The sequence below is a fragment of the Lutra lutra genome, chromosome 14, assembly GCF_902655055.1.
Source record: "Lutra lutra chromosome 14, mLutLut1.2, whole genome shotgun sequence".
NCBI classification, from domain to species: domain Eukaryota; kingdom Metazoa; phylum Chordata; class Mammalia; order Carnivora; family Mustelidae; genus Lutra; species Lutra lutra.
In genome coordinates, this window is record NC_062291.1 from 54,549,205 (window position 1) to 54,576,125 (window position 26,921).

Consider the following 26,921-nt stretch of genomic DNA (forward strand, 5'->3'; position numbering starts at 1 on the left):
CATTACTCTGCTGATGTTACTTTAGGGCGATGAAGAAACATTTGAAAATTATTACCGAAAACAAAGAAAGAAACAAGCAAGGCTCGTATTGCAACCACAGTCAAATATGGTAAGTATGTGAAAATTTTGAATTGGTTGTGTTGTCACTTTTGCCTCTTACCCTGCTTTAATTTCTTCAGAGCATGTATCTCTCACTATTCATTCAACAACGAATACTTACTGAATACCTACCATTTCCAGTAATTGGTTAAGTGCTAAGGGTGCAGCAGTGAACAAAACAGGTAAGTTCCTTCTCTCAGGAGCTTACATTCTGTTAGTTAAGATAGATAGTAAACAAATAGGCAGTGAATAAATAGATAAACAAGTAGATATATAAAGTATCAGGGAGTGATAATTCATTTCTGACAATGTGGTAGACTATTACTTTGATTAATTGTTCCAGTGAAAAAACAAAAACATTTTTAAAGTTTTAAAATTATTTTTAAGTGCACCAAGGATTTGGTAGAAACATATAGCCAGGACAAAAATTAAGTGAATATGGAATTGCTCTACATGTTGGTTATGGTGATAATTATCTGACAAGATGTGTTGGTGAAAACTTGTAGAAACAGTGAGTTTTATTGTATGTAACTTATACTTCAGTATATCCAACTATAAAACAAAACAGGAAAACCTAAATGAAGGTAGAAATCCAGATAGGTTTGGGACACCTCGGTGGCTCTGTCAGTTAAGTGAGACTTTGTCTTGGGTCACGATCCCAGGGTCCTGGAATCGAGCCCCACATTGCGCTTCCTGCTCTGCAGGGAGCCTTCTTCTCCCTCTCCTCCTGCCTGCCACTCACTCTGCTTGTGCTCTCTCTCTCTGTCAAATAAATAAATAAAATCTTAAAAAAGAAAAGAAAAGAAAAGAAAAAGAAACCCAGATAAGTTTAATGAGGCACTTATTGTGGCTTTTATCTTAGGGGCATCTGCTGAACTGGAGAGCATGAATTTTGAGGAATACAGAGGCCTAAAGCCTAGAGCCACCCGAGGTAGCTGATAAGAGGTTGTCTCCCTTAGAAAGTAGAGACCTCCAAAGAATTAGAGCTTCATTATTAGGATTACCTAGAGATCAAAAACACCTCAGGGCACCTGAGCTGACTCAGCCAGGAGAGCATGCAACTCTTGATCTTGGAATCATGAGTTTGAGCCCCTGGTTGGATATAAAGATAACTTAAAATAAGTAAATAAATGGATACAGTATTATAAAAAAAAATCTAGCAAAAACTGTCTGTTCTTTCTGTTAAATGTTGTAGGGAAATTGCCTATCTTAAATGTTGGTGCTGAAGGAACAAGGGGAAAAAGATCTCTGAGAATAAGTAACAAGCCGTTTCTCACATGTGTTTGCAACACAAATTCATTCTATTTGGATAGTTAAAAAAAACTCAAGTTGAAAATTCAGTTTGAGGTTATTCCATACTGATGTTGCCTAATAGAAGAAAATGCAGAGATCTGAACTTTCATGTCATAGTTTCAAGGAAGATTATCAAGTCACAGTAAAAAGTAATTATCAAACAAGTACAAATCATTAAAAATATGGCAACAGAGGGGCACCTGGGTGGCTCAGTAGGTTAAAGTCTCTGCCTTCGGCTCAGGTCATGATCTTAGGGTCCTGGGACTGAGCCCCACATCAGGCTCTCTGCTCCGCGGGGAGCCTGCTTCCTCCTCTCTCTCTCTGCCTGCCTCTCTGCCTCCTTGTGATCTCTGTCTGTCAAATTAAAAAAAAAAAAATATGGCAACAGAAATAAATCCCAAGAGACTTTCAGTATTTGAATTATTAGCCATTTAATATAACTCTATTTATTATATTTAAAGAAATAAAAGACAAGCTTGCTGGTATAAATAGGGAACAGGAAACTGTAAGGAATGACCAAAAGGAAGAAAAATGAAGTAGAATCCCTAAAATTAAAGATATATTAATCAAAATTAAAAATTTTATGAATAGGTTTAGCAATTGGTGAGTTCTCTTAGTTGATCTGAAGAAATTATTTAGAAAGCCTCACAGAGAGACGAGAGGATAAAAACAGAAGAGAAACAGAGGGGATATAGAGAGAAAGTCTAACATATCTAATTGGAGTTATAGAAAGAGTATAGAATAAGTGGGACAGAGGAGTATTTGAGGGCATAATGGCAGAGAATTTTCCAATATGGATAGGAAATAGAAACTTAGTCAAGCCCAAGGAATCCCAGATAGGTTAAATAAAAAGAAAAGCACTCTGGGAGACCTTACAGTGAAATTGCAGAACACAAAGATAGAAAATAGAAGACCTGAAAAATAGTATCTGCTAACTTGAGCTAATTGACATTTATTGAATATTCCATCCCAAATAGTAGAATACACAGGCCTTTCAAATGCACATAGAAGGTTTACCAAGATCATATTCTGAGCTATAAAATAAATCTCAACAAATATAAAAGACTTGAAATAATACAAAGTATGTCTTTTGACTACAGGATAATTAAATTATCCATATGCAAAAAAAGAGTATTGACTTTTACCTCAGAAATTCAAGAAATGGATCATGGACCTAAATGCAAGAGCTGAAATTATGAAACTTTTAGAAAAAACGAAGGTTTTTTGACCTTGGGTTAGGCAGTATTTTCTTAGGGTGAGATATAAAGCATGAACTGTAAGAGAAAAAAATTCAAATTGAACATTGAAATGAAAAACTACTCTTCAGAAGGCATTGTCAAGAAAGTGAAAAAACAAGATACAAATGGGGAGAAAATACTTGTAAAACTCATGTCTAACAAAGGGCTTGTATTCAGAATATATAAAGAATTTAACTAAATAATTAAAGACAAACTAATGGATAAAAGATCCAAGTAGGCATTTTACTAGATACACAGATGAAAAATAAGCATATGAAAAGATGTTCAATATCATTTTTCATCAGAGAAATGCAAATTAAAGCCACAATGAGATACTACTACATACCTACTAGAATGACTAAAATTAAAGATTGATAATAGCAAGTGCTGGTGAGATGTGGAGCAACTGGAACTCTCATACACTTCTCGTGGTATAAAAATTATGCTGCCAATTTGGAAAATTGTTTGGCAGTTTGTTATAATGTTAAGCATACACTTATCACACAATCCAGCAGTCTTGCTCCTAGGTTTTTACCCACAAGAAATGAAAACAATGGAATATTTTAAATTCCAAAGGGAAATAACTTTTAACCTCGGATTCTATATCCAGTGAAACAAAGGCAAAGATAGACATTTTCAGACAAAGAAGAGGCGAGTTGGCCACTGAGGCACCCTTACTAAGTAAGTTCTAAAGAACCTACTTCAGGAAAAAGGAAAGTGATGCCAAATGAAAGATATGAGATGCTAGAAGGAATGAATAGCAAATAAAGTATAAATATGTGGGCAAATCTATGTCAACTGTAGAAAATAATGTTAATAAAATATTATGGACTTTAAAACAAGATGGAATTAAAATACACAGCAAAAGCATAAACATGAGGTGGGAATTAATGAAATGAAACTGTGCTACAATTTTCTGAATTGTCCAGAAGAGTAAAAGTATTGATTGATTTTAGAGTTTGATTACTTAAGTATGCATAATATAATTTCTGGAGTAACCAGTAAAAGAGTAGAAGCAGAGTATATACTTTCACATAATATAAAAAGATTTAAAATGATAAAAAAATTCATGTCTTAGAGTTGATAAAAAATGATAATTGAAACCAATAAGCACTTGATAACATTGACTCAAAAATGAATAATGCCAGATTGGCACAACTGAAAGGATAAGTAGAAAATCCATAGTGGATTTTTAAGCATGTCTCAGTATGTAATAAACCAAATAGGTAGAATATCAATAAGAATAAACAACATGCTTAATAATAGACTTGATCTAATAGAACATGTAGAAGCCTATTTCATCAACTGTAGAAACATCTTCTCCCCCCACCCCCGGTCAAAACATCTTCTTTTCAAGCACACATGGGACATTATAAAATGTGACTATATGCATATTATAAAACAAGTGTCAGGAAATGTCACAGGTCTGGTGTCATGTAAACTCCTTTCTCTCTGATCATAGTATTTTATTTTTTAAAGATTTTTATTTATTTATTTGACAGAGATCACAAGTAGGCAGAGAGGCAGGCAGAAAGAGGAGAAAGCAGGCTCCCTGCCGAGCAGAGAGCCAGATGTGGGGCTCGATCCAAGGACCCCGGGTTCTTGACCTGAGCTGAAGGCAGAGGCCTTAACCCATTGAGCCACCCAGGCACCCCAGATGTTTGAAAATTTTGATTGTACTTATGAAATATACAAAATGTAACATTTGAACTTAATTAAAATAATGAAATATTTCATGTAACAAACTTCTAAGAATGAAATTCAAATAATCAAATATTTTCCTATATGCCTTTTGTTAAAATTATTAAGAGGCAATTATGGATCATTTTTAAGGAGTTTGACTTTTATTATGAATCAGATATAAAGTCACTCGAAGGTTTTTAGCAGAAGATACGATGATCTGATTACTCTTTGGAAAGTATCATTCTGACAGCTGTCTGGAGAATAGACTGTAGGGAGCAAGCCCGAAAGCTGGGGAGACTGGGTAGGAGAATGATGTAACAGCACAAGTGAGAAATTATGATGGCTTGAACTAGCTTACTGAGAAGAGGGTTCTGAAATCATATTTACTTCTTAACTTGTTTATTGTTTGTCTCCTTTTGAATGTAAGTTCCATGAGGGTAAGAACTTTTTGGCTTTTACTAGTGTATCTCTGGTCCTTTAAAAAATGTGTGCAATATATAGTAGACTCTCTAAATATTTGTTAATAAATGTTACAGTGACTTGGAACTTACTTTTATGTTACCAGTATTTATTGGTTTAAATTAATTTTTATTTTTCATTTGAAGCATGAAACAGTTGATGGCTATAGAAGATATTTCACTCAAATTGTAGGGTATGTATCTAATATGGAAATAACTATTATTTTTATATTATGTTAAATGTCAGAACTGCTTGTTTTCTATTTGGGCTTTAATTTTTTTAACACATGTTATGTTGGTAATTACTGTTTTTAGGTTCTTTGTGGTGGAAGATCACATTTTACATGTGACCCAAGGATTAGTAACCAGGGCATACACTGATGAACTTTGGAACATGGCCCTCTCAAAGATAATTGCTGTCCTTAGAGCTCATTCAGTAAGTCAGACAAATTATGTTACTAAATTTTTAATTCATTTACTTTAAGAACTTCTGAAATGTATAATGTCAGAAGAAAACCGTATCTCCAACATTCTGCATTTTTGGTAACAGCTCAAATTTAGAAGTAGTAATGTTAGGCTTTTGTTTGGCAATACTGGGCTGTGATTTTACAACTGACTGGGGCTTCCCAAAGCACTTTTAGTCCAGCATTATAGAAAATGAAGAATTAAGCTGGTCTCATTAGTCTCAACTGACCTCTTCATTAGATCACTGAAAAGCACCGTGAAGAAAGGGTTTTTAATTATCATCCCAAATTCTTTGTTTTCAAAATAAACTCACCATTAAAACTCAGTTGAACTTGTTCTTCGATGTTTCTAATTTGTTTGTAGTAATACAATTATACATTTCTTAAAAATACACAATTGTCAAAATTTGAACTCATTTGAAATAATGAACCTTTATGTATTGAGAGGTTTTTTTATGAATGAAAGTGAAATGACTAAATATTTGCATAATAATACCTTTTGTGGAATTAGTATGTTAGTGTTATTTATTTATAGAGACTGTTGAAATTAATAATCGCTTATTATAGACTTTCTTAAGACAGTTTTAGTAGTTCATCAGGAAAATCTCTACATACTTAAAATTTTGTAATTATTATTTATAATTTTATTATTGAGAATACAGCTTGAAAATATTTTAAATGATTATTAGCTTATGTAGTATTTAGATTTCTATTTATAGGATTATAGATTCTTTATACAGTATTTATCCAGTGAACTGTAACTTTTTCTAACATATTAGTAAGGAACAAAATATTACTATTATGGTTTATATTCAGACCAGCTCTGAATATGTAAAATTATAGTATGCTTCCTATTAATTATATGACATCAAATACAAAGTCATAAGGTATTAAATGCAGCATATCACACAAAATCTTACTAAATGCTGTGAAGGGGACAGAATGAGTTTCATTACTTTTGGTGAATTATTAAGAAAATACTTCAGTTGTCATTCTTATATTGAAAAAAGTAATATGTTATATCTCTTTTATAAGAGAGTAAAAATAATAATAGAAAAATAATAGAAAAGTAAAAATATGTGGTCTATATATAAACCATTTTTCAGTTTAAATATAACTAGTTTAAATATAACTACTTCCTTAAAATCTGGAAACTTTTAGAAATATAAGCATCATTGCTTTGACCAGAGGTTAGTGCATGCAAATTTTAGGAAAATTTCTTTTCATATAATATAGATACTTCAGGTACATTATGTTATGGTCTTTCTCTAAGTATTCTTACTGAATAGATGAAACCAGCCATGGATCTAACTAATAACCGAGATTTTAAATTTATTGGAATTCTGGCATACTAAAGGAAATATTTTCAGGTTTTATTTGTTTTTAACCAAATGACTCTGGTTTATATTTGTTTCTTTGTATTTTTCATCCCTCCACCTCTCTCCCCCAGTCTTATTGTACTGATCCTGATCTTGTGCTGGAGCTGAAGAATCTCATTGTAATATTTGCAGATACTTTGCAGGTGGGTGATAATCTAACATTCATTTAATGTCTATTTTGACCACTTAAAGATATACAAAATACAGAACATGCTTATTTATTTTTATTATGGATTAATGGTAATAAATTAGTAGTAAACAAATGTTTGCTTATGTATTGGTATTCCCTATTACCCAAGACTTCTCATTCTCCCCAGCTTCCTGATTATGAAGTTTGGAGAGAGCTCAGGAATTATTACCATCTTTTAAAATATTGGTCATTTGAGGGCTCCTGGGTGGCTGAATGGGTTAAAGCCTCTGCCTTTGGCTCAGGTCATGATCCTGGGGTCCTGGGATCAAGCCCCACATTGGGCTCTCTGCTTGGCGGGGAGCCTGCTTCCCTTCCTCTCTCTCTGCCTGCCTTTCTGCCTACCTGGGATTTCTGTCTGTCAAATAAATAAATAAAATCTTTAAATTAAAAAAATAATAATAAAATATTGGTCATTTGGGGCACCTGAGTGGCTCAGTCATTAAGTGTCCTGGGATCGAGCCCCACACTGGGTTCCTTGCTCAATGGGAAGCCAGCTTCTCCCTCTCCCACTCCCCCTGCTTGTGTTCCCTCTCTTGCTGTGTCTCTATCAAATAAATAAATAAATAAAATCTTTTAAAAAATAAATAAAATATTAGTCATTCAGTTAGAATAAAGTTTTTGTCTAGATCAGCTATTTTTGTAGTAAAAAAAAAAAGTGCATGGTATAGTGGAAAGAACTTTGAACTAGAAATGAGAAAATGCAAGTTCTGCCTTAGCATGGGCTCTGGGAGTCACACAAGACCCTGAGTTTGTACCTCTTCTATTGATTAATTGTATATTTATAGGTTTCCTAAGCTTTAGATCCTCATGAAAATGGTTTTGTTCCAAGTTTTTGGGATTGTTTTGATTTTTAAGTGTAATAACAAATATGAAAACATACAGTTTGAAAGCTGTATCCACTCATTTTCTCCCTAATTTCAGGTGTACAAGGACTGAGCAAATCACTTTACTTCTTTGTGTCTTGCTTTTTTTCTTTTTAAAAATAAGGTTAAAATTGAATAAATTTTAAGCTTGTCCCTTTTTCTTGATCATGGATGGTCAAGAATTGTTGCATTTTGTTTTCATGTTTAAACTTTTGGTATTTTTATGGTTGGAAGAACATTTTGTTAAATATAGGTTAACATTTTCCAAAGTGTGATAATAGATGTTACTTTAAAAAGAGTTCTGTGTTCTAAAACATTTGGGAAATAAGTGAAATAAAACAGATTTCTCCACTAAAAGTCTTTCTCAGAGCAAATTTATACCATATGATTCCAAAAGGAAGGTGCTTATGCAGCATTTTCCTGATATATTTGATCCTTGGGTCTTTTTTTCCCCCCATATGACATCTTATAGATCTAGAGCTTCATATAATATACTTTGAGAAATGCTAATTGAAACTACTTGCTTCATCACAAGATTCTTTTCGTCCTAGAATAATAGTTGCTTACTTTATTCTTAAACCTAAAAAGATTCCACATACTCCTTCAGTAAATTATTTTATCGTCTTATATCTTTATTAATTTCTCTGCCTTCTACTGTAACACTGGGATAATGTGGATTTTTTGTTTTCATAAATTTTGTGACAGATATATCTGTAATACTGATTTCTAGGCAAAAAAAAACTTTTGGTAAGTTTTATCAGAGACTACGTTAATTTTTTTAGGCCTGTCTCTAAATAACGTGAGGGGGAGTTTTGCTATCCTTAGTGACTCAAAGCATTACTACTCAAAGCATGGTAGGGATACCACTCACTGGTCTGGAAAGGGTTACTAGTCCAGAAACTGTTATGGATCCATAGCAAAAAGGAGCTTCTGTCAGAATGTAAATCTGCTACATCACTAAGTACAAAATTTAGATCAACTGGCATTTATTTTGTAGCAAGATTTTCTCAATGTAAGTTAGCTGCATTGATTTATATTCTGGTACAAGCTCCCATTTGTAAACCATAATGGACTGTTCTGAACTGGCACTTCGAGTACAATTGAAGGTAGAATACGTGCTGTGGTTCCAAGGATCTCTAGAGAATTGGAGAAGAGTAATAGACAATATTCAGGTAATAGAGGCATTAGAAAGTAATAATAATGGATGTATAAGCCCTTGTAAGTGTACCTTTCTAATCTTAACTTCTTTGAAATAAGATTGAGGAAAACAAACGAATCCTTATTACTTATTCAGCAGTCCTGCAGTATTTTCATTCCACTGAACTTATTACTTATTCAGCAGTCCTGCAGTATTTTCATTCCATTGACAGGCTGAGTATTAGGTGGGTTTTATTATACATAGTTAATAAATGCTGACTTTTCAAGTTATACTTTTTTGTTGTTGCTGCTGGTTTTCTTTGTAAGACAGAGAGGTGGGGAGGGGCAGAGGGAGAGAGAATCTCCAGCAGGCTCCATGCCCAGCACGGAGCCTGATGACCCTGAGATCATGACCTGAGCCAAAATTAAGAGTTGGGACGCTTAAATGACTGAGCCACCCAGGCGCCCCTCAAGTTATACCTTTTAATTAAAGAATTGGGGAGGGTCTTTCACAAAAATTAAAGAATACTGCATGATAATTAGTATTTAAAAATTGGCACTTAGCCACCCTAAGGAAAATTTTCTTTTCATATTTCATTTTGTTACTTAAAGCTGACTAAAGAACATTAAAAATTAACACTAGCATATTTTTTGCCCTTTTTTTGCCCATTTATTGCCTATTCAGTAAATCAGAAGTAAACATTTATGATTTCATTCACTAACATTTTTTGAGTACCCACCATGTACTAGTAGCTAGATGATGTGTAAAACGATGGAGGTATAAAAATCAGTAAGACAGTGAGATATAACAATCTTTCAAGAAATTTACAGTTTAGTTGTAAACAAGATGCATAAGACATATTAATATAGCAGTATATTAAAAAGCTTTGACCTCGCAGATGATAGAATGTCTAACTGATTCCAGGAGTTGGGAAAGTCTGTATAGAAAGTTAAAATGTGAGTTGGATTTTAAAAGATAAATTTATCAGGTACATATCAAGAAAGGGGCATGAATGGCAGAGAAAATAAAACAGCATGTATAGGGGCGCCTGGGTGGCTCAGTGGTTTAAGCCGCTGCCTTCAGCTCAGGTCATGATCTCAGGGTCCTGGGATCTAGTCCCACATCGGGCTCTCTGCTCAGCGGCGAGCCTGCTTCCCTCCATCTCTCTGCCTGCCTCTCTGTCTACTTGTGATCTCTCTCTGTCAAATAAATAAATAAAATCTTTAAAAAAAAAACAGCATGTATAAACTATAGATAGAGGGTTAGTATGGTGAGCATGAGATTGGTCGAGTAGTTTATGATAGAAACTATAGTAGATGTGTATGAGCAAAGAAAGGCAAATAGTGGTAATGAAACTGATCCAAAATATGGCAAGAATTGTGGGACTTTAATAAATCTTTGGTAGTTTTTAACCAGAGGAATGGCATGATCATTTTTATACTTTAAATGATAATTTAAAGAGTCTTGGCAATAGATTGAGTTGAAAGAGACAGATGGTTGGAACTTCAGTCGAGGCAAGAGTTGTGAAGGACCGAAATAAAGCAGTGGCAATGGGAATACTTCTGGAAAAAAATAAGTCATAGAGAGGAATGATAGATTTGAGATTTGTGAAGGAGGTAAAATCAAAAGAATTTGGTGAATGATTAGATATGTTTGTGTGTGGGGTTTAGATGTTTTTCAAGTTTCTTTCCTGATAAATTGGATTGGTGGTAGAACTATTAACACAGATAGGAAATAAGAAAAGCACTTTGTTTAGTTGGAAAGGGAAGAGGTAAGTTAACTTTAGCATGCTTGTAGCATACTGATTGGAGATGTCTCACAGGTATTGGAATTAAATATTTGGAACTTCCAGAGGCATAACTAGAGATGTAGATTCAGAATAATCAGAGAAAATATGTTTGAAGTCAGTAGACGTCAGGTTATGCTAGAGACTTAGAAGAAAAATCCAAGGGTGGAGATAGAAGAAAAAGGGCAACTGGAAGGATGACTGTTCATAAACAAGAGGAGAACAAAGAGAGAGAGTAGTGTTACAGAATTCAAAGCAGATGAGTTTCAAGAGAGGTAATGTAGAATGAGACATCTTCGCCTTTTATATTTAGGAGGTAATCTGTGACATTGTTGAGAGCAATTTTAAAGGAATAGGAGTGGCAGTTAGATTGTAGTAGGTTTGTCTATGAAGAGAGTAAAAAAAGGAGGCATCTGGCAGGGCACAGCAGATTGAGGAAGGGCTTTTTTGTTTTTTTATTACTTTTCTTGGTTTAAGGATGGTAGGTAGTTAGCACATTTATTTAGCAAAGAGAAAGGAACTAGTGGAAGTTAAAGATAATAGTGAATAGATAGTCCATGGAGCAGTTCCTGCAGGAGTAGGATCAAAAATAAGGAAGGGGGAAACCTTGAAGGGAAAGAAGGGAAAACTCTGATACAGCAGAAATCTTTGGTCCTGAAAATGGGTAAAATTTTAGTGACTTTCGAGTTGGAAAGGAATAAAGTTTGGGAGAGTATATGTTCGATGAAAAGGTATATTTTTTCCCTATACAGCGAAGTCGATCTTAAACTGAAGGTGCAAAAGGAAGCCAGCCTGTTTCAGACAAAATATATTCCCTTGTCTTCTTTTATCCTTTTTAGGGATCACTTTCCAAGATACCATTATGTAGATCACTAAACCTGAACTTTTCCTCAGGCTTGACTTCTAATACTTTTTTTTTTTTTTAAAGATTTTGTTTTATTTATTTGACAGACAGAGATCCTAAGTAGGCAGAGAGGCAGGCAGAGAGAGAGAGAGAGAGGAGGAAACAGGCTCCCTGACAAGCAGAGAGCCCGATGCGGGGCTCGATCCCAGGACCCCGGGATCATGACCTGAGCTGAAGGCAGAGGCTTTAACCCACTGAGCCACCAAGATGCCCCACTTCTAATACTTTTTAAGATTAACAGTGTAATCCAGACTGAAAGAAAGAAGAAATAGAAAAATTATTCCAGCTTCATAAACTCTTTCTAGATTCTTTTTTACCCTAATGCAACCTAGTAGAAAGTAAAAAAGATACCTTCTTTTTGTGCTGGTAGAATGACATACAATATGATATAGTGATCACTTTCAAACAATTCTTCAGTATTCCCAACACTTCTTTTCTGAGTGTATGTATTTATTTGACTTGTTTATCACTTTGTTGTGTTTTAGGGTTATGGTTTTCCAGTGAACCGACTTTTTGACCTTTTATTTGAAATAAGAGATCAATACAATGAAACACTTCTTAAGAAATGGGCTGGAGTTTTCAGGTTAGTCCAAAAGCCATGGAACTTTAAAAGGGAAAAAGTTTGTTAAATATTAAAATGATTGATTTTACATTTAGCAATAAAAAATGTTTATTGTGGCGCCCGGTGACTCAGTCGTTCAGTTTCTGCCTTTGCCTTGTGTTGTGATCCCAGGGTCCTGGAATGGAGCACTGGGCTCCTTGCTCAGTGGGAAGCCTGCTTCTCCCTTTCCCATTCTGTTGCTTGTGTTCCCTCTCTGGCTGTCTCGCTGTCAAATAAATAAATAAAATCTTTTTTAAAAACGTTACAAATTTTCATTGTGGTAAAATATACATAACAAATTTTGTCATTTTAACCTTTTTAAAATGTACAGTTTCGTGACATTAAGTTCATTTATATTGTTGCAGCAATCCCTACTATCCTTCAGAACTTTTTCATCTTCCCAAACAGAAACTGTATCAATTAACCATTAACTCCCTCATCCCTTCTTCTAGCCCCTGGCAGTCACCATTCTACTTGGTCTCTATGAATTTGGCTACTCTAGGTACTTCATATAAGTGGACTCCTACAGTGATTATTTCATTCAGCATAATGTTTCCAAGGCCCACCCATGTTGTAGCATGTATCAGTATTTCATTCTTTTTCAAAGTTGGATAATATTCTGTTGTATGGATATGACCACATTTTATTTATCCATTTATCCATCTATGGACAGTTGGGTCATTTGCACCTTTTTTGCTGTCGTGAGTAATGCTGCTGGGAGCACTGATATACAGATACATGTTCAAGTTCCTGTTTTCAGTTCTTTAGGGTATATACTCAGAAGTAGAATTGCTGGATTATATGGCACATATGTTTAATAAATTGAGGAAGAGGAACCAGCATACTATTTCTCCCAGAGTGGCTGAACCATTTATAATAAATTTTTAATTATACTACTCTTAGTTCTAATCTCTATAGTTTTTTTTTTCCTCCAATAAATGATTGGATGTAAGGCTGTAAGTATTCAAAGGTATTTAATATTAGAAACAGAGATCTCTACCTTTTAAATTTTGTTTGGAGAAAGTGCTATTTTAATAAACAACATTAGATTAAAAATCTTTAAAGCATCTAATTAGGAAAATTACTTTTGCTTTAATCACTTGCCTGCAGGGAATGGACAAAGTATTTTAGGATCTATAAAATTTTGTATTGCCATGAGAAGAGAAACTTTGTTCCCTAATTCTAAAATCTTTTTTCTTCTCCCCTCCCTCTTCCTTCCTTCCCTTTCTTCCTTTCTTTTTTTTTTCTTTCTTTCAAAATGTAAATCGTGAGCTCTTACATCTAGGTTGCCCAAATTGATAGAAGTGATGAGGCAATAATACTTGATGAGATTAAAACAGAAAATATGTGAAAGAATTTAACATCAGCTTGGCATTTGCCTTATCAGTTTTCAAAACTATGGAGGGTTGACCTGAATACTGTGATAGAAATCTTTTTAAAATACCTAAGTGGTTCATAAGGAGATACACTTTTGTTAAATTCTGATTTGCACTTTTTGTGTTAACATTCTTTAGGGGTTATGTTGTCAGGATGTTGTCTCAAGTGGAGAGTTGACAGTCTTGAGGAAACATGTATTAAGTCTCAGCAATTTTTGATCTTTACCGTTTTAGAAATACAGGTAGTGCTTATTAATAGGAGTGGTAATCTGTAATGTGTATGCTATGATATAATGTGTTTTCTCTTATTTATCATAAGACTTCTAGTATGAGGTAGCACCTTGGTGACTCAGTCGGTTAAACATCCTACTCTAGATTTTGGCTCAGGTCATGATCTCAGAGTCATGAGATCCAGCCCCACATCGGGCTGCATGCTCAGTGCAGAGTCTGCTTGAGATCCTCTCACTCTGCCCCCCTCCCCTAACCCTGTACTAGAACTCATGTGCTCTCTCCCTCTGTCTCTTTCTCTCGAATACATAAAAAAAATCTTAAAAAAAAAAAAGACCTCTAGTAATGAGTTTGTTCCCCAAGATTGGGGAAACCATGAGGTATTGTTTTCTCTCTGGGAAGGTAGTGGGTTCATTCAGATGGAGATAAGATTAATGTTATCCTCCATTGTAGTTGGGGAGGACAATGAATGAATAGCTTGGCACTTCTAATGTGTAATTCCCAAATTATGGGTACTTTTAGTACCCTTCTAGACCATGCTTTTTGCTTAGATTTTTAAGAAGTAGCAGAGGGGCACTTGGCTGGCTTAATCAGTATAGCATGCAACTCTTGATCTCAGGGATGTAAGTTTGAGCCTCATGTTGGGTGGTATAGAGATTACTTAAAAATAAAATCTTGAAACAAATAAGAGAAGAATATGTTTCAAGAATAAAATCTTGAAACAAATAAGAGAAGTAGCAGAATTTAAGCTTTTCTTATTCCTGACCTAAATCTTCAAATATTTTACAAGTAGTGAAGTGACAACCTCACAATGGCAAAAAAGTAAAAGTTGTCATCATTACTGAATAATTAAAACTTGGCTATTTCCATGATAGAATTTATAGTCTGACTATTATTATAGTTTATGTATCCATGTGTGGTTTTCTCCAACTATATTGTGAATACCAGTATTGTTTATATTTATATTCTTGATTGCCTAGCCCCAATTGTAATGCTTTATACAGAGTAAGAACTCAGTAAATGTTCATAGAATTCAGTTCAGTGAACAATCCCTTTTAAGACTACATTAACATTTTCAGAATGTGATTGTATCATTTAATAAATTATCTTTCCTTGCATATAAATGATTCCTTGCCATTTGTGTAAAGTAAGTAATTTATGGCCTTCTAGTAGTTTCTTTTCTTTTTTTTCTTTTTTTAAATATTTTATTTATTTATTTGACAGAGAGAGACAGCAAGAGAGGGAACACAGGCAGGGGGAGTGGGAGAGGGAAAAGCAGACCTTTTAGCAGTTTCTTAACCTGTAACTTGCCTTTTTAAAAAAATTTTAATTCCAATATAGTTAACATACAGTGTTATATTAGTTTCAGGTGTACAGTATAGTGGTTCAACAATTCTGTGTTACACAGTGTTCATCAAGATAAGTGTGCTCTTAATTCCTTTTACCTATTTCACCCATCCCTCCACTCACCTCCCCTCTGGTAACCATCTGTTTGTTGTCTATAGTATAATTTTTCTTTTAACCCCTTATTTTAAAACACTGTTTAGAAGGAAATAGAATTAGCTGAAGCCTCTCACAATATTTTAGGTGAACAGAGTTTTATTCCATACAGTCTTATTGTATCTATCTTGCACACCATCATGATTTACAAACCTGTGCCTTTATTTCCAGCCTCTCATCAAGACCCTAGGACCATTTATCAGTGAAATACCAGTCATCCACTGCTCAAACTATATCCTCTTGAGATCTTCTTTACCTCAGCAATGTCTCTAATGAAGTGACACTTAACATCATCTGTCCCTTTGCCCTGTTTAGAAACCACAGATACATCCAGATTACACCTTCCTTCATAATCCTCATTTAGTTTTTAAATCCTGTCTATATATTCTACTTCTTAAACCTCCTTTCGGCTCCACTAGGACAGCTTTAATTCAGATCCTTATCACCTTTTATCTAGATTATTCTTTAGTCTTTTGCAGTGGCCTCTGTGTTCATTAATGTCCCTTTTCCAGTTTATCCTCCCTTTAGTGGACCTATTACTCCAGGCTAAAATCTGGGTGCCTCAGTTTATCCATCTGCCCGGCCTCATTTACACCATGTCTTTTGTCTACTTGACACTTCAGTAGTACTGCACTACTTGTGGTTTACTCCCTCCTATGCTCATACTTTTTTTTTTTTTTTTTTTTTACCCCTTATGCTTTTACTTGTTATGTTCCATCCTTCGGAAGTCCTGTTCTTCCATAACTTCTTTAGAAGTATTTCTTTTTCATCTTGAAAGACCCTACAGAGCTCATGTTTTCTTTATAAAACTTTCCATGAGATAGGCCTAGCTAATCTGATAAACTTAATCATTTCTCCTTTGTGCTATTTCTCAACCTTGTGCCTCTTCTATTGTATATATAACACATTATTATAAACGTTATTATTTGTTTTCATATCTGTATCTCCTTTTAGGTTGAGAACAAAGATTTTGCTTTTATCTTCATGAAGTAGGGAATTTTCATCACAATTACCCCTAGCACACAATAGATGCTGAATAAATATTGGTCAAGCTGAGTTCCTGATTAAAAGAAAGTTGATGATTGGACAGCAAGTATATTTGGATAGTCTGAGTTAAGCTACAGTAACAAGAATGCCCCATATCTAAGCAGATGAACATAGACATTTTATTTCTCACACAGAAGTCCCTAGTAGGTTTAGTAGTCCAAGATCCAGGCTGTTTGCATTTGTGTTTCTACATTCTCAACATGTGGTCTGCCCTATTACCATTGGAAAGAGAGTTACCCAGTTAGCTGGTAAGTTAGACTTGAAGCAACACCTATAGCTTCCATTCACAACCCAGTGGCCAAAACTGGTGATACAGCTCTGTGCCTTTGCAAAAGGGCTGTGTAGGAGAACAGAAGGGTACTGGGTGAGTAGTAACTGTCTCTGCCTTACTAGTTATAGAAGGTCCTTTTGTAAGCACAACATTTTGAAAAGACTAAATAAAATAAATAAATAGAAGCACTGTTTTCATCTTCAGGGAATTTATGATCTAGTTGGGAAGAGAGAAAATACTTACAATTTGAGAGTTGTCCCTAACAAGAAATACAACTGGAATACTCTTCATCTCATGGCTTTGTTTTTAATTATAGATAATGTTTGTTCTGACTGCACATCTTAAGAATTGTTCTAGGGGGCGTCTGGCTGGCACAGTTGGTGAAGCATGTGACTCTTGATCTTGGGTCATGAGTTTGATTCCTACATTGAGCGTGGAGATTACTTAAATAAATCTTTTTTAAAAAATTGTTCTAGAGTAAAAAACTAAGACTAAAATGCTGAGAGGATGTAAAACAAGTGGGAGGAAGAGATTGCACATGAATTTTGAGGGATAGTAGCTTCTCGGCCTTTTGGCTAAGATCAAGTGAATTTTGAGGGACAGAGTTTATTTTATATTGAATTTTAGAATTGTCTAATAAAATGCTTTTGAAGTAATGGTCTTTTTTTTTTTTTTTTTGGTAAGTATTGTCCTATATCACTCTAGTGATACACTTTTTTAATATTAAATTTTCACTTCTTTTTTCTTAACAGGGACATTTTTGAAGAAGATAATTATAGCCCCATTCCTATTGTTAATGAAGAAGAATATAAAGTAGTCATCAGTAAATTTCCCTTTCAAGATCCAGACCTTGAGAAGGTACAAGTTAGTTTTTAATTCCAGAATTTTCTTAAACATAAATTCATAATAGTTATTGCTACCTAATATTGACCTGACATTGTGAGAGTGGCTTCTTTTGAAGCTTTTGTTGTTATTGTTGTGTTGAGAAAATCAATTATGTTTTGTTAACTTTTAAAAAATTATGTTACTACTACTATTAGTGCTGCTGTTTTTATGAAGTTAAGAAGGGACTTTCCTGGGGATTCTTGGAGCAGTTGTCCCAAATGTCAGTTGTCCCAAATGTCCTGAATTCCCAGGACAGGTATTAGTAACATTATGTACATTCTAAATTAGACAAAGTAAATGTTGAGTAGCTTATAGGAATAGATTACATTCTAGGGAAAGAGAGGAGAATTTGTTTGAAATGTTCATCACCGTGGAAAATCTTATTTTGTGTTTTCTTTTCTAGAAATATACTTCTGCAAAAAGTTTATCTTGGTTAAATAAGAGGTGTATGAATGCAATTGCCACCTGTAGATTTTTCTTGAAGTAGGAATATGGATTTTTGGAGTAGAGATGTCTGAACAAAAGGTAGGATAGGGAAAGAAAATAGGCCAGCATGTAGAGTATTGTGGGAATACACACAATTGCACTTGTGTATTCATACTTGTGTGTATTCATACATATGTGTTCATACCTGCACATAAGCATACAGTTGTACCTATCTATTATCTCTGGGCAGAATCAGATGTCCTGGGAAAAGGATATCATGTTTTCTGTTATTGTCACTTTTTTATTCTTTTTTTTCTCTTTACTCTTTTTTATTATTTCCCAAATCTTTATAATTTTAGTTATTCTCTACATTTTTATTTCTTCACAATGAAGAACAAAAATGAATTTTGAGTGAGTTGTGTGAACTCTGATTGTAAATTTTTATTTTTTTATATACATAAACTAGGCATATTTTGTGTAATAGTCACTAAATATAGGACCATGTAATTCATAGCTTGTAGATTATAGCTAAGACTGTCATTATATATACATAATAGTTGTCTTTTGACACAGAAGACCAGAACGTTCCACAGGTCGTAGCTTTATTTGTTTATTTTTTTTGTTTTAATTACTAATTTAATTACTAATTAATTATTTGTTTAATTTGTTTTAATGTAATAAGTTTGTTCAGACTATAGCATCTGTATAAAGATTGGATTTGGCCCCAGTTCACATGCCAGCTCTGCCTGTGGCTTATTATAGGCAGATGACTTACCCTATTTAGGCGTTTGTGCCACATCTGTCAAATGAGAAGTTTGAACTAAATCAACTCTAATGTCCTTTCTAATTACACAAAATTATCTATAATAGGTTTATAGTTAAAAGGAAGTTTGATTTTGCTTGTAGTGTGCTTCCAAAATATGTAGTACCTCTTAGGATTAAGCTTGTTAGGAGTTGTCTTCATTGGTTCATATATTATTAAAAAGAAGAACTAATGTTGAAGTAAAAGCTACATGGAAAATTTAAATATGCAAGCTTAAAGAAAAATCTCATTAAGTTATTTAGTATCATTGGATATACTCCATTTTTTTCCTAATTTGAGTATAATTTTCAATTAAAACTAGTAGAAAAGATATAAAGCTATCTCTCAAATAACTCTAGTTATATTTTCAGTGTAAATTAGGTGAACAAGTAGTAAGACTGAACATATATGCAAAGATCTGTCTTTTTGCAGATAACTGTACTTTGATTAGAACACTTTGCCTAAAACAAGAACATACTCTTATTGTCTTTAATGTCATTAAAATTAAAATTCTTAAAGCTGAAATTTATTCCAAATAGTGTTGGGTTCATTATTCTGTAGAGCATAAATTGGAGATGAGTTAGCACTTGCATCATTACAGGTGATTTTAAAGAATAGCAACTTTTTGTTGGTTTTTGTAGTACTCCTAATTGAATCTCTAAATTTGGAAAGGTTGAACCTACCAGTTCTGGAGAGACACTGCTGTGTATGAATGTTTTCATTACCAGCCAGTTGAAAGTTTCTTTCTGCTGGAGGTACCTAAGAATACCTTTGTTCATTCAGTTATTTATTAGTCACCTGCCATATAGTAGACACTGTGCTATTTGGTGGTTTCTCAGTTTCTGCTGACAAGGAACTTATAGTCAAGTGAGGGATAAATAGGACATTACAATTCACAAAATTTGGCATTCCTTAAGATAGAGGAGGCAGCATGCAGAAAGGCTGTAATTCTGTAGCATAAATTGCAAAGTAGATAAAATATAAGAGATGAAGATCAAGTAATGAAGATGAAATAGAAAGGGCCAGACTGTAAAAGCCCTCGTAAACAGTGTTAGGGAGTTCAGCCTTTATCCTGAGGGTTGCTGAGAAGTCACAACAGGGTTTTAAGCGATAAAACCATAATCAGATTTGTGCTTTAGAAAGATCTCTCTGGGGGCACCTGGGTGGCTCAATTAGTTAAGCGTCCGACTCTTGATTTCATCTCAGGTGTGATCTCAGGGTCATAAAATCGAGCCCTGGGATGGGCTCTGGCTGAGCATGGAGCTTGCTTAAGATTTCTCTCTCTTCCTTGGCCATTCTCTGCCCTGATCAACACTTTCTCTCTAAAAAAAGAAAGAAAAGGAAGGAAAGAAAGAAGGAAGGAAGGAAAGAAAGGAAGGAAGATGGATAAATAGATTGATCGATCAATCTCTCTCTCTCTCTGGATAGTGAGTGGAGAATGGATTGGAGGAGAGTAAGACTAGTGTCTGGGAGACCAGCTAGGGGATTGTTGCAGTTATCTTGTTAAGAGAGACTGGTGACCTGAGTGGGAGTTATTGCCATGGAATTTGATTTAAGAGATGTTTAGGGGGCGCCTGGGTGGCTCAGTGGATTAAAGCCTCTGCCTTCAGCTCAGGTCATGATCCCAGGGTCCTGGAATCAAGCCCCGCATCAGGCTCTCTGCTCAGCAGGGAGCCTGCTTCCTCCTCTCTCTTTGCCTGCCTCTCTGCCTCCTTGTGATCTCTGTCTGTCAAATAAATAAATAAATAAAATCTTTAAAAAAAAGAGATGTTTAGGAGGGGAGAACGACAGGAGTTGGTGATTATTGCATATGAGGGATGATGAAGATAGAGGGTAAAATATGATAGCCAAGTTTCAGACTTGAAGGATGGTAGCATTCACTAAGGGAACACAGGAAGAGCAGATTTAGAAGGAAATGATGATAATTTCACTGTTAGAACTACTGAGTATGTCCCAAATGTCACAGCCACATGGAAGTGTCTAAGTGGTAGTTAGATATATGGATTTGGACTTCAGGAGAGTTAGCCCGGAATTGTAGATTTAGGAGATAATAGTACTTGCAAGGTGACTGAAGTGGTGAGAATAGATGAGATCATCCAAGGACAATATGTGTGGCAAGAAGAGAAGACATGGGATAGCGTGTAATTACATAGCAATAATTTTAAGAGATAACAAGAGGAAGAGATATAAAGAAGATAGAGAAATAAGAAAAAAATCAGTTTGGGGGATGGATGCCAAGGAAGCAGAGATCATTTAAGAACCAGGAAGGAACGAACTGTGTCAGCTCCTTTAGATAAATCAGGTAACAAGAGAGCTGGGAAAGTCCATTGGATTTAACATCTACAAGATCATTAGACACCTTGGTAAGTAAGGGTACTTTTACTGGTTTAAGTAGGTTGCAACAAATATTAAGATAGAAGTATAGATTGGAATTCATTAAGTATAAATAGCTTTTGGTAAAAGCTTTTTGGCTTTTGGTAAAAATCTTGGAGAGAATTTACCTTTTAGAGACTGAGAATTTGCCAATAGATAGAGGCTAATAAAGCAGTTTATCCAAAAGGTACGCTGTAAATCATTGGCTGCACTGCTGTAAGGTACTACAGGAATTATGGAATGAAATGGATATCTTGTTGAATTGGTGTCAAGCCTTCACTGAAAGGGAGCGAGGGGAATCATTAGAATTAATTGATGATACTGAGCCAGGAAGATGGCCCATAACTTTCATGGCCAACCTGACTCTTGTATTATGAATGCAAATCAACAGAGAGCTAGGCATCTTTTTCAGGATACTTATTATCAGAACATACAATGATATTGATATATGCTTTCTCTGCTTCTTAGAAGTTTTATTACATGATTTAAGAGACAGGTCAGTTGCCACTTTATTTTCTTCAGAAATATTTCAGTTTGGGACACCTGGGTTGCTCAGTCAGTTAAGCATTTGCATTTGGCTCAGGTCACGATCTCCAGGTCCTGGGATCAAGCCCCACATCAGGCTCTCTGCTCAGCAGCGATCTGCTTTTCTTTCTCTCTCTCTCCCTCTCCCCTCACCCTTGGCCCTTCTCTCCCACTCGTTTTCTCTCCCTCAAATAAATAAGTAAAATCTAAAAATAAACTTCTGGTTTTCTTTAAAATCTTAAGCATAACAGAGAAATATAAGAGTAGGCTTTGAGATGCTGTTATTTCCTATTCAAATGTGAAAGCAATTTAATTTTTATATTTTTAGGTGAGTAGAATATCTTTCTCTAAAATTTCAAAAACAGTATTAACTTTGTTTTTCTTTCTACAGCAATCTTTCCCAAAGAAATTTCCCATGTCTCAGTCAGTGCCTCATATTTACATTCAAGTTAAAGAATTTATTTATGCTAGCCTTAAATTTTCAGAGTCACTTCACCGGAGGTAAGTTTACTAATAAGAAATATATCTTTATCATAGCTATTTTTATGAAACAGTAACACTTGATTTTCTGGCCTTGATTCTTTAATGGATTATTATCTCATTGGAAAGGCTTGCACATTTTAGTAACATTGAGGTTAAGTTGCTATAAATTTGATGGTATGTATTTTTTACTTTCTATAATGTAAATCTTGAAACTTACATAAAAATAGAGATAGGAAACTCCTATGTTCTCAGTATCTGTAACAATAATAAACATTTTGCCATATTTTCTTAAATTTTTTTTTGCTTAAGTATTTTATCTTATTTTTTTTTTTAAGATTTTATTTATTTGAGAGAGAAAGGGAGAGAGAGAGAGAGAGGGCACGTACCCAAGGGGCAGAGGGAGAGGGAGAAAATCTCAAGCAGACTCTGTGTTCAGTGTGGAGCCCTACATGGGGCCCATCTCATGACCCTGAGATCATGACCTGAGCCAAAACCAAGAGTAAGAGGTAATCAACTAAGCCAGCCAGGCACCCCTTTGCTGAGTATTTTAAAAAACAAATTCCACGGGCACCTGGCTGGCTCAGTGGGTTAAGCCTCTGCCTTTGGCTCAGGTCATGATCTCAGGGTCCTGGGATCGAGCCCTGCATCGGGCTCTCTGCTCAGCAGCGAGCCTGCTTCCCCCTCTCTCTCTGCCTGCCTCACTGCCTACTTGTGATCTCTCTCTCTCGTCTAACAAATAAATAAAATCTTAAAAAAAAAAAATTCCAGAAATAATGACATTTTACCCCTGGAAACAGTATGTGTTTCTAAAAGAATAAAGGCATTTCATTATTTAAACATCACACTTAACAAAATTAATACTATTCCATAACATCAATTCTCTAGTCCATATCACTATTTTCTTGATTGCCCCCAAGATGTCTTTTTACCATTGGTATGTTTGTTTGCTAGCAGTTTGCTAGCAGTTTGCTACTGTTACTCTTTTTAGAGCTTTTATTAATTAATTTAATTTTAATTCATATAGTTAATATACAGTGTTATATCAGTTTTAGGTATACAATGTAGTGATTTAGTAGTTCTATACATTACTCAATGCTCATTATAAGTCTGCTCTTTAATCCACTTCACCTGTTTCACCCATCTCTTCCTCTGATAACCATCAGTTTGTTCTCTCTCTTTTCTTCTTTTGCTCATTTGTTTTGTTTCTTAAATCCCACATATGAGTGAAATCATGTGGTATTTGTCTTTCTCTGATTTATTTCACCTAGCATTATACTCTGTAGCTCCATCCATGTTGTTCCAGATGGCAAGATTTCATTCTTTTTTATGGCTGAATAATATTCTGTTTATGTGTGTGTGTGTGTGTGTGTGTGTGTGTGTGTGTGTGTATCACTTCTTCTTTATCCTTTTATCTGTCAGTGGACACTTGGGCTGCTGTAGTTGGCGTCCAAATAAGAGTCACACCTTGGATTTGTGGTTAAATTTTTTTCCAATATTCTTTCTTTTTTTCCCCTTTTTCTTTAGTTGTGTAGATCTTATTTATTTATTTCAGTTTTTCTGTTGCTCAGGTTACCAGTAACTAGACAATATCCCTACTTTGTGTTATTCATTTGTCAAAAAACTGATATTCTTAATAGTTTTGTTTTTCCTTAATTAGGTTTAAAGTGAGGATTAAAAAAACGAACGGAATTAAAGAATATTGTAGCAAATTGGTATCATACTCAGTAATGGAGAGCAGTACAGTAATTGTTGGTAGCTATAGTGAACTTGATTTTAGATGAGAGAATACCATTTATCTGGTGTGATGAAGTAATACCCTATGTTTATGGAGTTGGGAAATGTGATGTTATTCCTGTTTTGCTGACAAGGAAACTGAGGCTCAGAGAGGCTATGTCATCCAGAATGACCCAGCTAGTTAGTTAGAGAGCTGGGATGAAGGAAGAAGTCTTCTGACTCCTATATCAGTGAAAGTATCTGGCATTTAAGGAACAACCAGTTAATGTTAGAACGTTAATCTTTATGCCACCTTTGTTCCAGCTACCTAGATGGACCTTGCATTATAGTCACATGACGTATTTCTAATTGTGAATACACTCTGGAGGAGAGAGTGGTGAAGCTGGCTTTCACAGTCTCTCTCTCTGAATTCTATTCTTCTGAATTTGCATCTTGAATAGCAGGAAATACCTTTCAGCATGAAACTCTTGTGAATTTTAAGTCATAAGAAAGGCATGAAGGCAGTACATGTATAACAGTCATTTATTTTTCAAGCTGAAACAGAACAATGACAGTTGTTTTTATTTTATTGTATCTGTGTCTCTTATTGTAAGCTACCACTATTTTGGATTTAAAGAGCATATGAGGGGTGCCTGAGTGGCTCAGTGGTTTAAGCCTCTGCCTTCAGCTCAGGTCATGATCTCGGAGTCCTGGGATCAAGCCCCGCATTGGACTCTCTGTTCGGCGGGGAGCCTGCTTCCCCCTCTCTCTACCTGCCTCTCTGCCTACTTGTGATTTCTCTCTCTGTCAAATAAATAAATAAAGTCTTTAAAAAAAATTAAGAGCATATAAATAAGTGGAGGAAGAAATGTGTCTTCTGCCAGCCTAAAAGAGTTAGTTACCTGATTTTAGGTCTTACACTGCTTTTTCCTTGCAAATAGAGATCTTTAAAAGATTTCTTAATTTTTGCTCCTGATAATGTATGAGTTGGAGAAAAAAGGAAAAAAGGAAGATTAATACCTAATGAATGGTATCAGTTGTGCTATGTATTTCTCAAAGTGTAGTCCTCAGACCAGCAGCATTAGCATCACATGGGAAATTGTTAGAAATGCCACCTCAGACCTATTGAATCTGAGGTGGGGCCCTGGGTTTTACCAAGACCTCTGGGTAATTCTGATGCATTTTGCACTTGAAGAACCACTGCATTAAGCTCTTTAAGCTTCACTATATTCTACCACCTCTTTTACCAAAGTCTCTAAAGATACATTTCAAAGACATTAGCTTTTAACTTCAATCATAAAATTCTTTGTACTGCACAGCATGATACGATCTAGCACTTGAAAACCAATGGATAAATGAGAGTATTAACTGAAAATGAATAACAAATTACTGTGATGGTAGTTTTCAACAGTAGAACTCAAATGGTCTGAGAGCCACCAGTAATTTATGCCTGTCTTGTTTTTCTTTTAACACTCTAAATTTTTTATTTGGACAGAGGCACTATAATACAGTGGTTAAGAATATAAACCTCAAGGTGCCTGGTTGGCTCAATGGGTTGAGGCCTCTACCTTCGGCTCAGGTTGTGATCTCAGGGTCCTGGGATCGAGCCCCACGTCAGGCTCTCTGCTTCACCGGGAGCCTGCTTCCTCCTCTCTCTCTCTGCCTCTCTGTCTGCTTGTGATCTCTGTCAAATAAGTAAATAAAATCTTAAAAAAAAAAAAGAATATAAACTTCAGATTTAGACCTTAGTTTGAGTCTTGATGGTGGCACTCACTAGTTCTAGTAGGATGTTGAGCAAGTCACTTAATCTGTTTAAATTGCAGTTTCCTCATCTGTAAAATGAGTGAATTAGTTCATACAGTGGTTGTAAGAATTAAGCGAGGTAGTGCAGGTGTATAAGGCACACGGCATAGTGCCTGGCATATGGTAAACACATAGTTACTTCAGAGAGGATGGGATATTACATTATTAGACATGAGACTGGAATTTGTAGTGTTTATATATTATTTTGTAAGCATGAGGGAATAGTTGGAGAATTTTTAAGTAAGGAATGACATTATTGGAGTTATATTCTATTAGAGTTATATTCTATAGGTCAGTTTACTCTGACCTCAGTGTGAATGATAGATTGGAGTGGGATTAAAAAAAAATCATCATGTTGAACTAGTGAAGGCAGTGGTTCAAGAAGGGAGATGAAGAAAGACTGAAATAGGATCAGTGGTGATGAGGTGGTGATGAGGAGGAAGGAACATAAGCAAGAAGTATTTAAGAGCCTGCTATTACCTGGTACTTAGGAATAATTAGAAGGTGAAGTTAAGGGAAATTAACAATTTGACCTACCTTTGGGTGGACTTGAATTTGTTCATATACTCTCAAATAGATTCCGGTTGTAGTTAGTCATCTTTGAAAACAATGATGCATGCGTTCATCTGTTCTAAACATATATGCATGTGAAAAGGAGAAACAAGTATCTTTTTAACAGTCATCCTACAACTTGGCTCAAATGGTGTATTTCAGAATTATTCTTTTTTTTTTTTTTTAAAGATTTTATTTATTTGTCAGAAAGAGAGAGAGAAAGCACACAAGCAGGTAGAGAGGCAGGCAAAGGTGGGGAGAGAGGCGGAGAGAGAGGCAGGCTCCCCGCCGAGCAAGGAGCCCGATGGGGGACTTGATTCCAGGACCCTGGGATCATGACCTGAGCCGAAGGCAGCGGCTTAACCCACTGAGCCACTCAGGCGTCCCCAGAATTATTCTTGAAGCTGCAGTCTTTGCTCTATAATATTGGTTCCTCTCATCTTTTACTTTAAATGTAGATTACTTTAACATTTTTTAAATAGGTAGTGTATACAACTTGCATATCCTAATATATACTTTTTACTACGTAATCTAAATGTTGATTATTGAAAAATAGGACTGATATCTAATTAAGATATTATTAAACTGTAGAAAGTATAGAGCCCTAACAGTTTGCAATTAACTTTTGTTTTATTTATAGAGGAGAGACATTGGGTATTTAATTGTTACCTGATATTTTTACTGCATTTATAACACCAAAGATAAAAGTCATTAGTCATAACATTATGTCTAATTTTCCCTAAAGCCTCCCTATTGTCTTACTAGAACTAGAATTGGCACCTCAGTTCTTACTTTGTATGTGAACTCCTAGCCTTTCAGGAAGTCAGTGTTGTGGACTAAT

General features: G+C 35.0%; 1 protein-coding gene across 2 annotated transcripts in view; it reads left to right on the top strand.

The window, feature by feature from the left end:
- Nucleotides 1–26,921, top strand: part of EXOC6 (exocyst complex component 6) — a 242,882-nt gene that overhangs the window by 108,033 nt on the left and 107,928 nt on the right. For both annotated transcript variants that reach the window (XM_047702238.1, XM_047702239.1), the window contains exons 9-15: nucleotides 26–109; nucleotides 4,919–4,965; nucleotides 5,087–5,207; nucleotides 6,686–6,757; nucleotides 11,981–12,078; nucleotides 17,271–17,376; nucleotides 21,921–22,030. In XM_047702238.1, coding sequence (XP_047558194.1) covers nucleotides 26–109; nucleotides 4,919–4,965; nucleotides 5,087–5,207; nucleotides 6,686–6,757; nucleotides 11,981–12,078; nucleotides 17,271–17,376; nucleotides 21,921–22,030 — 638 coding nt within the window. The remainder of the gene's footprint in view (nucleotides 1–25; nucleotides 110–4,918; nucleotides 4,966–5,086; nucleotides 5,208–6,685; nucleotides 6,758–11,980; nucleotides 12,079–17,270; nucleotides 17,377–21,920; nucleotides 22,031–26,921) is intronic.